Genomic DNA, 15,164 nt, shown 5'->3' on the forward strand with positions numbered 1-15,164 from the left:
TTTTGTAAATTTAACCTTGATACAATACTTTAATCTATCATCTGTGTTCCAGTTTTGTCAACTGACAACAGTGTTGCCTGAAACATCTTCCACCTTCGGTACAGGATCATTTAGTTGTCATGTCTCTTTAGACTCCTTTAACCTGGAACATTTCCACAGGTTTTCTTTGTCTTTTATGACACTGACATTTCTGAAGAATGCAACGTGCACACACACACGCGCGCTTTTTTTTTAACTAAAGCACTCCTCATTTGGGGTTTGTCTGATGATCAGATTCAGGTTATGCATGCTTGGTTGGAATACGTCATAAGTGAGGATTGTCTTTCTCAGTGGATCATATTTCAAGATGTCCATCTCCTTCTCATTGGTGATGTTAATGCTGATCACCTGTTCAAAATGTTGCCTCAGTTTTGAACTTTTGGTGTGATTCGAGAGGAGTATATACTTGGATTTTGTTCCTTGTAGAGTTTCTGGCTGATTCCTTGTCAACAGCTATTTGTTTTATAACCATAAACCATGGGCAGTACTCCTGGTCCACAGTTCTTTCCACTGTGCCCCCATGTAGCACGCAGCTATGACATTACTGGGGTCTAGCAGCGCACCTCAGTGGTCCAGCCTAGGCAGCTGGCCTTACACAGTCAGACCCACAGAGGATGGTGTCAAGGTCCCAGGGCCCTGGATCCCAGAAAACACTAGCAGAGCCTGGAGAGGAGACTCTTAAGTCACCAGGACATTTAAGCCTCTCAAGCCTCCAACACTTGCATGGCTCAGAGAGTTTTCTTTAGCATTTCAGGTGATTTCTGACGGACACTGAACTTTGAGAATCAATACTCTATACCAAGGGTCCTAAAAGAATCCCAAGTGAGCATAAACTTGGACGGGGAAAAATATTTTCCCTAGCTTCCAACTAAAATTCAATATTTCATTCAATTATGATGTATGCAAAAAAAGTAGAATGAACAGTCCTGATAACCATATCACCAAAAAAAAAATCACAGATACTTTTAGAACTTATTATAGTGATTGCAGATATCTCAAAATACTGTTTATACCCATCCCTGCTCAAAGTTATAACAGTTATGAGAACTGCTGCTGGATTTGTTATTTAATGTATTAATTAAAAGCATGTATATTACAGTATCATAAACTAGGTTTAAAATTATTTTGATAACTATTTCAATACAACTGTTTTCCTTTATAATTCTCCATATTTTGTTTCAAGCATTTAAAAACATTATTCTGAGAAGGCGGTTCAAAGGCATAGAAAATGACACTCATACATCTAGACCTCCTGAAGCCCTTGAGTTGGCCGACTCTCCTTTCAGCACTCTGAACGCTGGACCAGCAGGATGGAATAATACAGGGCGGGACACAACACAGTGTCTCGGAGTGAGAGATGGGTCTCTGGCCAGCGTCATGCCCCAAACTTCTATTGAGTACAGGCTGTCAATTATGAGTTCTTTTTTTAATGATCAAAAAGATGCCTATTTAACTTTCATCTTCACTGAGTACTTAACTAAACTGGGGGGAAAACCCAACACCAAAAAAGTTGTGAGTCTTGCAGTGCAAAACACTTCCTGTCCCTTGTTAAAAAGCACATATGATGAGGTGTAAAGACAAGACTATATGCAGGAACTGACAAAAGAAATGGAGGCTAAGCGAAAAAAAACCCCTCTGCTCAGGACCCCAGAAGAAAGACTCTGAAAATGAGTTCCAATTCCTGATGATAGGTAGTAGCAGTAGACAGTAAAGGGCACAAGTCTTCAGTGTACAGGGAAATGATTTTAAAATATGTATACACCCCTGTAACCGCCTGATCAAGACAGAAAAGCTTTTCAGTACGCAGGAGTCTCCTTTATGCATTTTCCCAGTCAACACTCAATCACACTCCAAAAGGTAACCACTAATCCTGACTTCTATCACCATGGATTAGTTTTACCTACTCTTGAACTTCATAGAAATCAAGTCACATCATGTGCCTTCATTTGAGTCAGGCTCTTTGATCTTCGACATTCTGTCTGTGACATTCATCCCCGTTATTGGTGAAGCAGTAGTTCACTCTGTCCCACTGCTATGTAGTGGTCCACGTATGAACTGCAAAATTTATGTGTTCACTCTTCAGTTGATGGACATATGAATTGTTTCCAGTTTTTTGTTATTAAGAATAAAGTCGTGAAGAACACTCTTGTGTCTGTCTTTTGGTGGACATAAGCATCCACTTCTGTTGGGTGTACATCCTGGGACCCAGAGGATGCAGATGTTCAGTTTTAGTTACTGCCAACAGTCTCCGAAAGGGAATGCACCAGTTTACACTCTTAGCAACTCATGGAAGAGTTCCGGTTGCTCAACATTCTCTGAACAACTCTTGGCATTTCAGTCCTTTTAATTTTAGCAGTTCTGGAGTGGGTGTAGTAGTACCTAATTGTGGTTTTAATTTTGCAATAAATCTTAACTATTTTAAGTATGACCTATTTTATAGAGGATTCAAAGATACAGAAACTTCCCATAGCACTTTAAGGTGACAATGACACAGGAACACATCATTTACTTGACATCGACAAGAATGTTAGGAGGAAATACTCCGATGAGCACATTCCCCAGACAACCAAAGTTTAACACTGCAAACACCCATACTAATTTTATCCCTTTTAGGTAATCATTTGCTAAAAGGTATTATGGAGTAATGAACTCAAATTCTTCTCTGCTGCGGGCGTGCCTGAACACGCCCACAGGGTTGAATGAGTCTTGAGACTGAGAAATCCTGAATCACTTCTGCATCAAATTCCAAAACCTCCTTGTAGCTTTCCTTGTTTTGTTTTATTTTGTTTTGTTTTGTTTAACCACATTTATACTGGTGGGGTGGCCAGGATATTGTGAGGAGAATATAATCAAAATCCATGTATAAGACCCCCATTTTATCTGAATGTTCTCTAGTGTTTGACTTTAAGCAGGGAGTCCACACAATACAAGCACTCAGACTACTAATGAGATCCACGGTTCAATATAATGCCTGCGATTTGTTAGAGTCTCTTCTGGTGTGAGTTCAGTTAATGAGTGAATGCGTTTAAACTGACTTTCCTTCACTTTCTAGGTTAAATTGCTCAAAGAACATCGGCAATAAAGAAGATGGAATTTTAAAAAAACTAAAAAATTTTGAATTGCAAATATAAATATAAACTGGTTGAAGAAAGCAAAATCACACAGAAATTAAAATCCTTTCTTTTCCCCAACCCCCATGTCCTGATCCACTTCCTTTCCCTATAATAACCATGTTACCAGATTGGTTTGGATAGTCCCAGGTCTTTTTACGCATTTACAAAAACGTGCTTAAGCATACTTACATTCACACACATATACATATATTTATATACACATACCTATATACACACATCCCTTTTCATAAATGGGGCAGTAATACAGGTATTATACTGAAAGCTATTTTTTCACTAAAAAAAATCTTAGAAATATTTCTATCAGTACAGAATATCTACCTTGTTCCTTTTAACAACTACACAGTTTTTTTAAAAAAACATTAAACACTTCAGTTGAGTACAGATGTACAAAATATGTAAACACAAAAGGGCCTAAAGTAGAAAGTTAAGGTCTTCTAACTTCTTTGCTGACCTCCCATGTCCGCTCCAGAAGCAATTACTATTAAATTCTTAGGTATCCTTTTGGAAATTTTCTTGCATATTGACAAGTGTGTTTATCTTTTTTGGTTTGTTTTTAAGGAAATGGGATGATATCATACAAATCATTCTGGAACCTGCTTTTAGGTCTAGCACTGTATGGTACACATTTTTCTATGGTATTACATATATCTCTACCTCATTCTTTCCAACAGCTACTAAGCATTCTATTGTATAAATCATAATTTTCAAAATCATTCCTCTACTGATGGAAACTGACGTTATTTCCAGGTGGTTTTTTTTTTTTTTTTCTATTTTAAAATAATGCTACAATATACATCCTAGCAGTAGAACTGCTGGCCAAAGTTATACTCATTTTAATGATTGCTAATTGCCTTCCCCAAAGACTGCACTCATTTACACGTCCCCCAACAGTGTGTAAGAGAATCCTCTCCATGCTAAGGAAGAGATCTGTAAAAAGCTGGAAGGTTGTCCCCCCTGCCCCACCATATACTAATTGATACATACAAGTGAGCTGTAAGGGAGGTCTCCAGTGATCTACCTGAGGGTCACACTCATTTTAATTAATAATCTAAATGAGCACACAGATGGCAGGATAAGCACATCTGAAGGTAATATAAAGATTCTCAGTGGGTTAGCTAATAGGACAGGTGACAGAATCAAGATGTCAAAAAAAAAAAAACCTCTTGACAATTAGCAATTACAGGACACACTAATGAGATTAAATTCAGTGTGGACAATGCAAAATCCTATACTTATTTACAAATACAAATTGCACAGGTACAGGGTGGAGAAGGCCAGGTGCTACAAGGTAGCAATCTCTCTCTTTTCCCAGCAGGAGATTGAGGCTCAGCCACCTTGAGTCATACACTGGTAAGTGAAAGAGCTGAGGTCCGAACCCAGGTTTGCCTGACTCCAAAACTGTCTCCACTACACCAAGATGTTGCCTCACAGCTAAATAACAGTATACGTGAAAAAGACGGGAGTGGGGGGTGGGTAGCACATTGTAGGTTCATAATGAGTCCTCAGGCTTCATGAAAAGAGGAGTGTGTGCACAGCAAGGCGGGGGATGAGCTGCCTCACTCTGTGGCTGTAGGGTGCACCTGCAGCCAGGTGGTCATTTCCGAGCACTTCCACCTAAAAGGTCCATTAACCACCTCACATGTGTCCAAGGAGCAGTGGGGAGTGTAACAATGAGTGGAACTGAGTCCACATCTTAGGAGAAAAACAGCAGATGTCTTGGAATGCTTGAAGGCCTATTGTGTGGAAGAAGGCTCAGCCTTACACTGTGGGCTCCAGAAACCATAAATAGAAACTCTGAGTGGAAAATATAGAGAGATGAATTCTGTTCAATAAAATGAACCTTCTAGCAATGAGAGATGCTGAAAATGGAATTAACTTTAGGCCTGTGGTATAATGGGAAATATATATTCAGTCTTTGGCTCCTGGCAAAGAGCTCCTAAAACCCTTGGAATTTCCTGAGAAATAAGGGTGACAGGAACATCTTTTGCTCCAATGAGGCAACTCTTGGTGGGCTACTAGCTAGCTTCAGGATGGGGGCAGTAGCCAGAAAGACCAAGCTTGATGAGGAGCTTGGCACTTTCAGCCCCACCCTGCAACCTTTGGGGAGGGGAGAGGGGCTGAGATGGAATGAGTTAACCATACCCACGTGAGCATCCGGGTTGGCGACCACATCAAGGTGCTGGGAGGGTGGTACACCCAAAGAGGCCATGGGAGCTCTGTGTCCCATCCCCATCCCTCGCCCTCTGCACCTCTTCCATTTGGCTGTTCCCAGGTTGTATCCTTTGTAATAAATGGGTATGGTAAGTAAAGTGCTTTCCTGAGTTCGGTGAGTCATTTCAGCAAATTACTGAACTGGAGGCAGGTTATGGGAATCCCTGACTTTGTAGCCAAGTCAGGCAGATGTGTGGGTACCCTGGGGACCTGATACTTGCCACCTGTGTCTGAATTGAGGGCGGCGTGTGGAATGGAGCCTGAAGCCTGTGGAGTCTGACACTAGCTCCAGGTAGTTAGGGTCAGAATTGAACTGAATTGTTGGAGACTCAGTTGGTGTTGGAGCTGGTGTCCAGAGGAAACAATCTATCAAGGGGAGAGCAGGTTTCCCATCACTGGAGATATATTCAGCAGGGCAGATGAGCTGACTGTTGGCAAAGTTGCTGCAGGGGTTCATGCCTTGGGTGGGGGATGACCTAGATGAACTCCACGGCAGGAAGGTGTGGTCCACTTACGGGGCTGACCTGCCAGCAGTCTGTGATGAAGTAGGCAGCAATGCAGAGCATGTCTTAGGGGATTAGCTTCCTTAAACAGAGTCCAGACCAATCTGGGTGTTACTGAATTTCGTGGTGAGTTGTATGAGGGGTGCTGCATATAGGTCATGTGTAGTAGGACCACAGAGAGTTCTGCAGCAGACTGGAAATAAAAAAGTGGGCCCTTCACCACACAGTCGGAGACGCTCTGCTTGGCGGCCTGGGCCTCACCATGACATCCTTGTGACATGTCCCCTGTGTGTTTTCTCCACAGGAGTTACCAAAATTTGCAAGCATCCTATTTATCTGTGTCACTTATTTATTGACCTCTCTCCTGCCCGTCTGTGAGCCCCTGGGGGCAGGGACCTTAGAAGTCTTATTCATCCCTGCATCCCTGTCTGGCACCAAGAGATGATCCTGCATGTGGGTTGAGTGAATGACTTGATATACAATATGAAAAGCGCTCCTGATATAACTTTTGTTTTTGGTAATTGTGAGCTAGGTTATTCGACCAACCCTCCCACTGAAGAAACTAAAAGTATAGAAAAATATTAAAGTCATCTCCTTAAAAGCACTGGAGTGCTTATAAGATGGTAAGAAATTACCAGCCAAAACAAAGGCAAGTGGGAACCCAGAGAGGTAAGTGGAGCATGGAAATTCTTTTTAGCTTGAAGATATCTATCAATCCTGGCAAAATTAGTCGTGGGTTTTGGTGACCTCAAGAGGCAAGAGGGCAAAGAATCAAACCCCCAGGATCCACTGAAGTAGGTGAGTCTAAGAGGAGACCTGGTCCACATTAAGCTGGGACAGCAAAGGGTTACACATTCAAGAAAAGAGCGAACAGGAAGAGACCACCTCTGCCCCAAAGACTCCAAGGAATGTTGCCACAGTGCGGAATGGAGGAGTGTCTCTGAGGCGCTATGACCACAGGCCAGCCTTCGTGTAAATCTACAGCTCTGTCCTGTGTCACCTGGGTGCTGTAAAAAGTGTCAAGCTGGGAATTTAGTTTAAAGGTGTCTGGCAAAAGCAAATGCAAACCCTCCCTCTGATTCTGTCACCAAGTCTATATGTGGTTTTTCCTCACACCACCGAGCAATTCTCTGACACCAGCTGGGTGTCCTGTAATTTAACTAAATTCTGACACTATTTACCTGGACACAGTGTCGGATCCCACAGGTCAAGGGCTCAGCCCCACAAGACTGCTTCCATCATCTGCAACTTCAGATGAAAGTCACAAATCCCAGTTGTCACCTGTGCTTCTGATCAACAGGCTATATTTCGATGACCCTCCCCTTGGATTTGACTCATTTGCTAGAGCACAGAACTCAGAGAAACACATTACTACCTAGATGACCGGTGTGTTATGAAAGGATGTGACTCAGGAACAGCCAGAGAGGAGAGATGCACGGGGGCAAGGTATGTGGATGCATGAGGGAGTGCAGGCGTCCATGCTCTCTGAGCCGGCCACGTGGTCACCCATCCAGAAGCCCTCCAAACCGTCCTCTGAAGTTTTTATGGAGGCTGCATCACACAGGCACGGCTGATTAAATCACTGGCCATTGGCGACTAAACTCAATCTCCACGCCCTTCTCTGATTCCAGGAGGTTGGGGTTGGACTGAAAGTTCTAACCCTCTGATCACATGGTTGGTTCCTCTGGTGACCAGCCCCCATCCTTAGGAAACTTAGGGACTTTCCAAAAGACACTCATTAACATAATAAAAGACACCATGATCACTCTTATTAGAAAATTCCAAGGGTTTTAGGAGCTCTGTGCCAGGAAGAGGTACAAAGACTAAATGATATATTTCTTATTATAAATCGCAGTATCACACGCTCTACCAAGAGGCAGCTTATTCTAAGCCATATACTACTGCTAGAAAAATCACCTTCAAGAACAATAACAGCAGACAATTAGGCAGCGAAGCACACAGAGAAGCATGAGCATATGCCAGGAGAAAAGTCAAACAGAGGGTTACGAAAAACCTCACATATTGGAATTATCAGTCACAGATAATAAAACCATTATACTGACTGTGTTTAAAAAAATAAGACAAATTTTTTTTTTTTTTTTTTTTGGCACACGGGCTTAGTTGCTCCGTGGCATGTGGGATCTTCCTGGAGCAGGGATCGAACCTGCGTCCCCTGCATTGGCAGGCGGATTCTTAACCACTGCGCCACCTAGGAAGCCCAGACAAATTTGACATTATCTGAAGGGAAGAGTAAACTACAAAAAGTGACCAAACAATCTTGGATTAGGCAATGGTTTCTTAGCTATGACACAAAAAGCACAAGCAACAAAAGAAAAAATAGATGAACTAGATATTATTAAATTAAGAAACTTTCATGCTTCAAAGGATACAATCAAGAAAATGAAAAGACAACCTACAGAATGGGAGAAAATTTTGGCAAATCGTATATCTGATAAGGGTCTAGTATCCATACTGTATCGAGAACTCTTAAAATGCAATAATAAAAGGAAAAATAACTCAATAGTGAAATTGCTTAGCAATTTGCTTGTTCACTGGCTTGAAAAACTTCAAGCCTTCTGATCCACTAACTGCTTTAACACACTCAGAGCAAGCCAGTTCTCTTCCCTCTGAGTCTCAGGTTCCTGCATGGTCTTTTGTCAAGCTGGGCACTAGCACCAGCCAGAGCTTTTAACCAAAGACCAGCTTGAGACTTTTTAAAGCACCCAGGTGACAAAGGATGGAGCTGCAAAATTTACATGAAGGCTGGCCTGTGGTCACATAAACCCAGGCAAGGCACTCCAATGGGACATTCATGCTCAGTGGCTTTGGTGGAAACAAAATTTAAAACAGTATCTGAGCCTTGGTATCATATTCCCCACAGAGCAATCTGAGACAGGACTGTGTTTTGAACACAACAGACCACAAGGATTTGTTAAATCGGTAATTCCACCAAATGGTTCCAAAGATGTTAAGTGAACTGCCCATGGCCACACTGCTGGTGAGTTGTGCGGCCATGAATTGAACCCAAACGGCCTGACTCTAGAGCCACTGATGCCCATGACCCACCATAGGTGATTTCCAGTCCCTGACCTTGTCCTCTGGAATGTGGCCTGGCCAGGTGACAGGGCCAGGCGAGGAGTGTTTGACAACCAAAGTGTATGGCGATCCTAGGACCACATGAAAGCTCCATTTATGTCTTTCTGGGGAGGTATGGGTTTCCTCTAGACACTGGTGCTAGCAGAGGCCAAAGCTGTGCTTACGTGGGGTGGGGAAAGCCAGTGCAGTTTGTTCATTTTGGGCTGGGCTGAAGTTCTGCAAAATTTTGGAAGCAGAAAAATGTGTTGAGGTGCAGCAATCTCTGGGGTCTCTGGTACTTAGGTTCTCAAAGTAGATATTCAGTGTGGCAGCTGCTAGCTTTCTGAGCACTGGAGGATGAGGACTCGATGCTTCTGCTCCTGACTTTTAGCTCCTGGGACACCCTTGGCTGCTTGAGTCTGTGAGGATAAGACTCTCTTGCCTCAGGAGCAGGACCATTTGGGGAGGGCTGTTTCCAAGCTTCAGAAGCAAATTTCCCTGGGAGTTCCTGCTTCTATGCAGGTTCTGACATCATGCTGGACAAGAAGTATGTGGGCACCTATTCATTGGTCCAGCCCAAGGTGGCACTGCCCCCTGTGCCTCACAGCAATGGCGAGGGTACCATGACTGGGTGAAGGGTTTTGCTAAGGGAAGGCAAAGGCGAAGACAAGCAACAACTTCCTGAATGCTGTGGCTTTCAAGTTAAATCCACAGCCCATCACCCAGAACGTGACTAAGGAGGCATCAGGAGGGCAAGGCTGGCCACATAGCACTACTCATGGGAACGACAACAACTGTTATTACCCTCACAGCTCTCACTCACTGGACTCTCACTACACGCTGGGCAGAGTGCTAATAGCTTAACAAGCCTAGCTCACTGAATCCTCTCAGCAATCCCAAGACTATTTCCTTCTTACCGATAAAGAATCGGGGCTTCAGAAGGGCTGGTTACTTGCCTAGGGTCATACAACTAGGAGGTGGGGGAAATGGAACTTGAACCCAGGCTTGCCTGATGCCAAAGCTGGGGGTGCTGAAGCACTGCAGTGAGCTACCTCTCAGAGAAGCAGCAAAGAAGAAACAACTGGGGGGCTGAGACAGCACTCTGCAGTTCTGGGGGTAGACCCCAAGGGATGGAGCGGGCAGTGGAAGTTTTAACGAAGAAAGCCCAGCAAGGCGAGTCCCTGTGGCCTTTGGTAAGGACGACCAGCAGAGCCCAGAAGGAGGGCTTGGGCCCAAGCAGTGGCAGACAGGAATGGCCTCCTTTCCTGGTGTCTTCTCTGAATAAAGATGACATTTTATAATCACAGTAATTTTTGCATCTCTCTCCTGGACCCTGACATCACTCACATGGCAGTGCCAAGCCCACCAGCCGGGCAAAGGGGAAGAGCCAGGGTTCCGGGGGCCATTCACAAAGGATGTTGTGCTGTGAATTTGTCTTTGGTCCCATTGCTGGCAGACCACCTACATGTGTCTACCTGGCTTTATCACAGATCTTTCAAAGGGTACATGTCACCCTATTAATAGCATCTTGCATACAAAGAATGATGGCACCTTCCCTTCCCGACTGCTTCAAGCAAAGCTCTGAAGAGCCCTACTGACCCCTTCCCAGGCTCCATTTAGGCAGGTCTTCTGTGGAAATGAGGACCACAAGCTGCTCACGGCTATATCACAGGCGCCATGATCACGTGCTTGGTGACAATACGGGCTTCCTTACCTCATCTGAAGAGCCGTTTTCCACTCTGAACCTTCCGGCCCTTTGGATGGCTCCATCAGCATCGCTGGAAATAAGCTGGGGGACAAAAGAGCACTCAGTTAGGAAGCTGGGTCACTGTCTGCAATGCCCCTTCTGCATGTCTGTATCTGCCTATGAGCAAGTCACATCCAGCGAAAGCTGGAAGACCCAGCCTAGAGCTAATGGTCTCTTGGAGGCTCTACCAGCCATGTCCTCACACAGGTGGGCCCCACAGTCTTTAGGAAGCTGAGGCGTGAGGAGCACCTAACCCATAAGAGTGGAAAACAAGAGCACCAGATCTAAATTTGAACATATTCCAATATTGAAAAGCACTGAAGTGATGCTCCCTGAAAAACAACCTTAATGCACATCACCCAAGGACAAGGGTAGCTCACAGATGGCAAAACCAAAAGCCAAGTCTCAAGTTCAGCTGCCTTCACAGGAAAGCCTAAAAAACAATGAATGGCTGGCAGAAACTGAAGGCTCTACTACCATCACAGAAAGCTCTTGTGCTTCATTCAGTTTCAAACAGTTTCCAAAAGGCCAATTAGGCCCTTCCACGGCTGGCAGACTGTATTTTAGCTCCAGCAATGTGATGCTTGCAAATAGAAAGTCTTCATTCAAGGAGCTCGGTGCTAGAAAGAGATGAGTTGAAAGCAAATCAGGGCTCGGTGCATCAGTCCTCAAATCACTGACTCAAGATTTAACTTACTTTGCCCTTAAATCTTCTAGATTTCTCAGTAGCAACTTGGGAAAATATGTCTTTTTTTAATCTTTTAAATCTGCTCACAAATTTGCAGCGAAGATCTGCCAACAGTTTCCATATCCCAGACTCATTAGAACACACTTGCCCAGAGGGGCACGTCTCACCACTGTAACTCAAGTCTCATCCAGTACAGAGATAACAATTTCTTAAGAACGATAATCTCATTTTTACTCGTGTTTAAGAGATATGAAGGTGTGAAAATAAATGGAAAAATTTCAGGGAAAGACTCTACAACTTTTCCCAAGGAAGATTGTTTGAAAAGGATTGATAAACTTTTCCCGAGATAAATATAAAAATAATAGTATTTAATCTTTATTGAGAGTTTCTGTGTGCCGTGTACCCCTCTGGCCTTAACATATGTTATCTCATTTAATTCTCATAAAAACAACACAAAGTAAGTACTACCATTATCCTCATTTATGAGTGAGGAAACTGAGGCAGAGAAAGGTTAAAATAACTAGCTAAGTTTACATCTAATCTGTGGTAGGCCTGGGATGTGAACACAGGCAGTCAGATTCCGGAAGCCTGTTATCCTCACCTGACCACTACCCTACTTAACCACCCTCCACGGAATGTCCATGATAAGGTCCTAATCTACATCTAACCCATACCCTGCGATATAACTCCTGAAAACAAACGTGAAGAAGATTTTTATGCACATGTTTAGCTTTTATGTCATCAGATCATTGCACTGTTGATAAACTGAAGATGGGCACCAGAGGCAACGTAGTGAAGAATTTAATTTGCCCAAGAGCAGTCTGGCCTTTGCTCTTGGTGCCTGGGAGCTGATCTCTAAGGCCCGGGAATGTCCTGCGTGAGTGTTTCTTTGCCTGGGGACTACTGAGCCACGCAGGAGAGTATGGTGGGGGCTTTGAGTCACATGGTATCAGGTCACCTCTGGACACCAAGACTGGGAAGGGCTTCCCTGGTTGGCAACACTCCATGTGTACCTTCACACATCGTTGCCATGACCATGACCCCAGGGGAAAAGATCTGCATTTGGAACTCTCCTGGGCTCCGTCAGGAATGTCTGTTCTCTTGGCTGATTTTAATCTGTATCCTTTTGCTGTAATAAACCACAAGTGAGCGGACATTCTGAGGTCACATCTGGACTTGGCAAGGAAAGAGAGCTGCAATCAGTTACTGATGTCTGCCACAGGCATATAATGAGAGGGGGCGATGCACACATCCAATTAGAGGTTCATAGATAACAGTCCTCACTATAGCCAGCCTCATCCAGGACTCAAAGGCTTGAGAGAAGAGCTGATGGTCATTCACTGATTCACTTATTCAATTCACAAAACACGTATAAATAGAGGTGGACTATATTCCAGACACTGCCAGGCACAGGCTATGATGCCCCTTTTCCTTGCTGAGATTAGAACAAGAAGCTTATCCCTTATTTTGATTGAAAGGTTCAAGAAGAAGAAAGGAAGGACATGTTTAATGATTTGATGGTTAGAAAGAATTTCGCTCTCTCTGAACTATAATCACAAAATCCATGAAGACCCTGAACTCCTGCCTCAGTCTAACCTGTTTAACTCTGTCACCATCACCATCTCCACCACCCCCATCTCCATCAGGTCACTGTCATCTCTCTCCTGAGTGACTGCAACGCCTCCTAACTGGCCTGTACATCCACCCATAATCACTTCTCTCCAAACCACTCCCCACACCAAGGCGTCCAGGGGATTTTGGCAACTGCGAATCTGACTGTCCCACGATCCCACCTCTATCCTGGCACCCTCCTCCTTCCCACCAGAGGACATGCACGCACAGGACCCCTCGCCTGGAGAGTCCTCTCCTCCCCCTTCCCCTCGTGAACGCCTCATCACTCAATTTCACCACGGCCCCCGCTGCTCAAAGACACCTTCCCTGACCTCAATGCCTTGGAGAACGCCCCCACTGCAGGTCCTAGCGTGGTCCTCAGGGTCCTGATTGACGTTCCTTTGTGCCGTTACCTGATTTATGCCTCTCTCCCCTCACACATCCCCTCCACTCCCACTGAGAAGCTCCAGGAAGACTATGGTTTTCTCACCACTGCGTCTCCAGAGCTATGCTCACTGCCTGACACGGTACTGATACTCACTAAATACTTACTACACAAGAAATCTGAATAGATGAATGCCAAATCCCTGTGGAAATGACCAAAGGGATATAAGACTGGGGGTAAGATCTACTCTAGTCCCAGAAACCGAGAAGGTTCATTACTCACGCAAGAAATTTCAAAGAGATTCTATCAGGTCTATCATGAAAGAAAGACCAAGGTGAAAGACTGACCAAATCACTTGAATCACCATTTGCAAGAGAAAGGCAGCCTGAGTAGTGACTTAGTCCAACTCAGCAGGTCAAACTAACACAGCTGAGCTCACGCTGGCAGGGCCTGTCTGAGGTGAGGGTGGGTGTTCTGGCAGTAGGTGGGAAGGCAACCTACCAGTCACACTGGGGAAGTGACTCTTGCTGGCACATGGAATGGCAGCCCCAGAGCTCCCCCGTCCTGTCCCCACCCCCACCTGCACAGCTGGCTCGGGCAGCTGGCTCAATAAACCAGAGGGTGCCGTAGGGGCTGGTGCCGATGAGGACTGGTACACCAGCTGATGTGAAAGGGGACAGTGCTCCAGTGAATGAGGGGTTGAAAAAAATAACACTCCAGGAAAAAAAAAATGCTTTTAACACAGCAGAGAAGCTGTTTCTATCAGTAGTTTTCTATTATTCCTCATAAGCCTCTGATCTGGCCAAATAAAACTATTAAAAATCTATAAACTCTTCCCTTTGTTGGAAGGAGATTTGCCTCAGGAATGATGCAGTGTCTACCAGAATCCATCTAAATGTCAGATACTGCACAACCTAGAAGCCCTCTCCCCCGACGCTTTCCATGTGGTACAGAGTTCTGGCTGCTGCCAAAATCCATTCTCACCATCTTCCACAGGAATGGAATTGTAGCCAGACATGTGGCTAGACCATAGCTCCTTCAAGGTGGCCATTTGACTTCATTCTCCCCACTTGCAGGTAGGTCAGAGTCCCAGTGGCATGCAGGGGTCCTGGCCCTTTAGGGAGGGGAGGTGCCCAACCACATGCTCTTTCCCTCTCCACTGGTTGAACTTCAATGACCAGAGAGACCCTGAAGTCCATACTGAAGACAGAGGGTTCATCCCGAGCCTCACTGTGTGAGGCAGAGCCACCCAACAGCTTAAAATGCTTGGCTGGATGTAACAGAGAAATACACTTGTTTTTAACTGCATTTTGATGTTCTAAGCCAACTATATACCCTATAATATACCCTATAAGGAAGGACAAAGAAAAAAATCATTAAATCTATGACAAGTCCACAATTTAAAATGAGCAAATGTTCTAGGAAATATATTTACTACAAAAAGCACAAGGAAATTTTAGGCCATCGCTAATTGTAATAATTTGGGAGGATATTTGATCTATGAATATGGAACAATCTGTGATCAGCTTTCAGATGTAAAGCACGGTTTCTGAATTTTGAAATGCAGACCACATTTCATAGTATGTAGACCACATTTCACAGTGACCACAGTGAATTCAAAATTAGATATTGAGAAAAAAATGCCCCCAAAAGAGTAAATTAGAATATCAGTTCGAGATGAACAGAGGAAAATGATTATCAAAAACACAGAGAACATACCTGGGAGGAAAATGCAAGGAATAATGGACTGGGTGTAATTAAGATGGTCTTC

General features: G+C 44.2%; 1 protein-coding gene across 1 annotated transcript in view; it reads right to left on the bottom strand.

Moving 5' to 3' along the window:
* The window catches only part of GARNL3 (GTPase activating Rap/RanGAP domain like 3), a 117,076-nt gene that overhangs the window by 78,117 nt on the left and 23,795 nt on the right, over nt 1-15,164 (bottom strand). Inside the window, exon 2 of the mRNA XM_057725064.1 lies at nt 10,677-10,751. Coding sequence (XP_057581047.1) covers nt 10,677-10,751 — 75 coding nt within the window. The remainder of the gene's footprint in view (nt 1-10,676; nt 10,752-15,164) is intronic.

Source organism: Hippopotamus amphibius, chromosome 2 (genome assembly GCF_030028045.1).
Source record: "Hippopotamus amphibius kiboko isolate mHipAmp2 chromosome 2, mHipAmp2.hap2, whole genome shotgun sequence".
Taxonomy (NCBI): Eukaryota; Metazoa; Chordata; class Mammalia; order Artiodactyla; family Hippopotamidae; genus Hippopotamus; species Hippopotamus amphibius.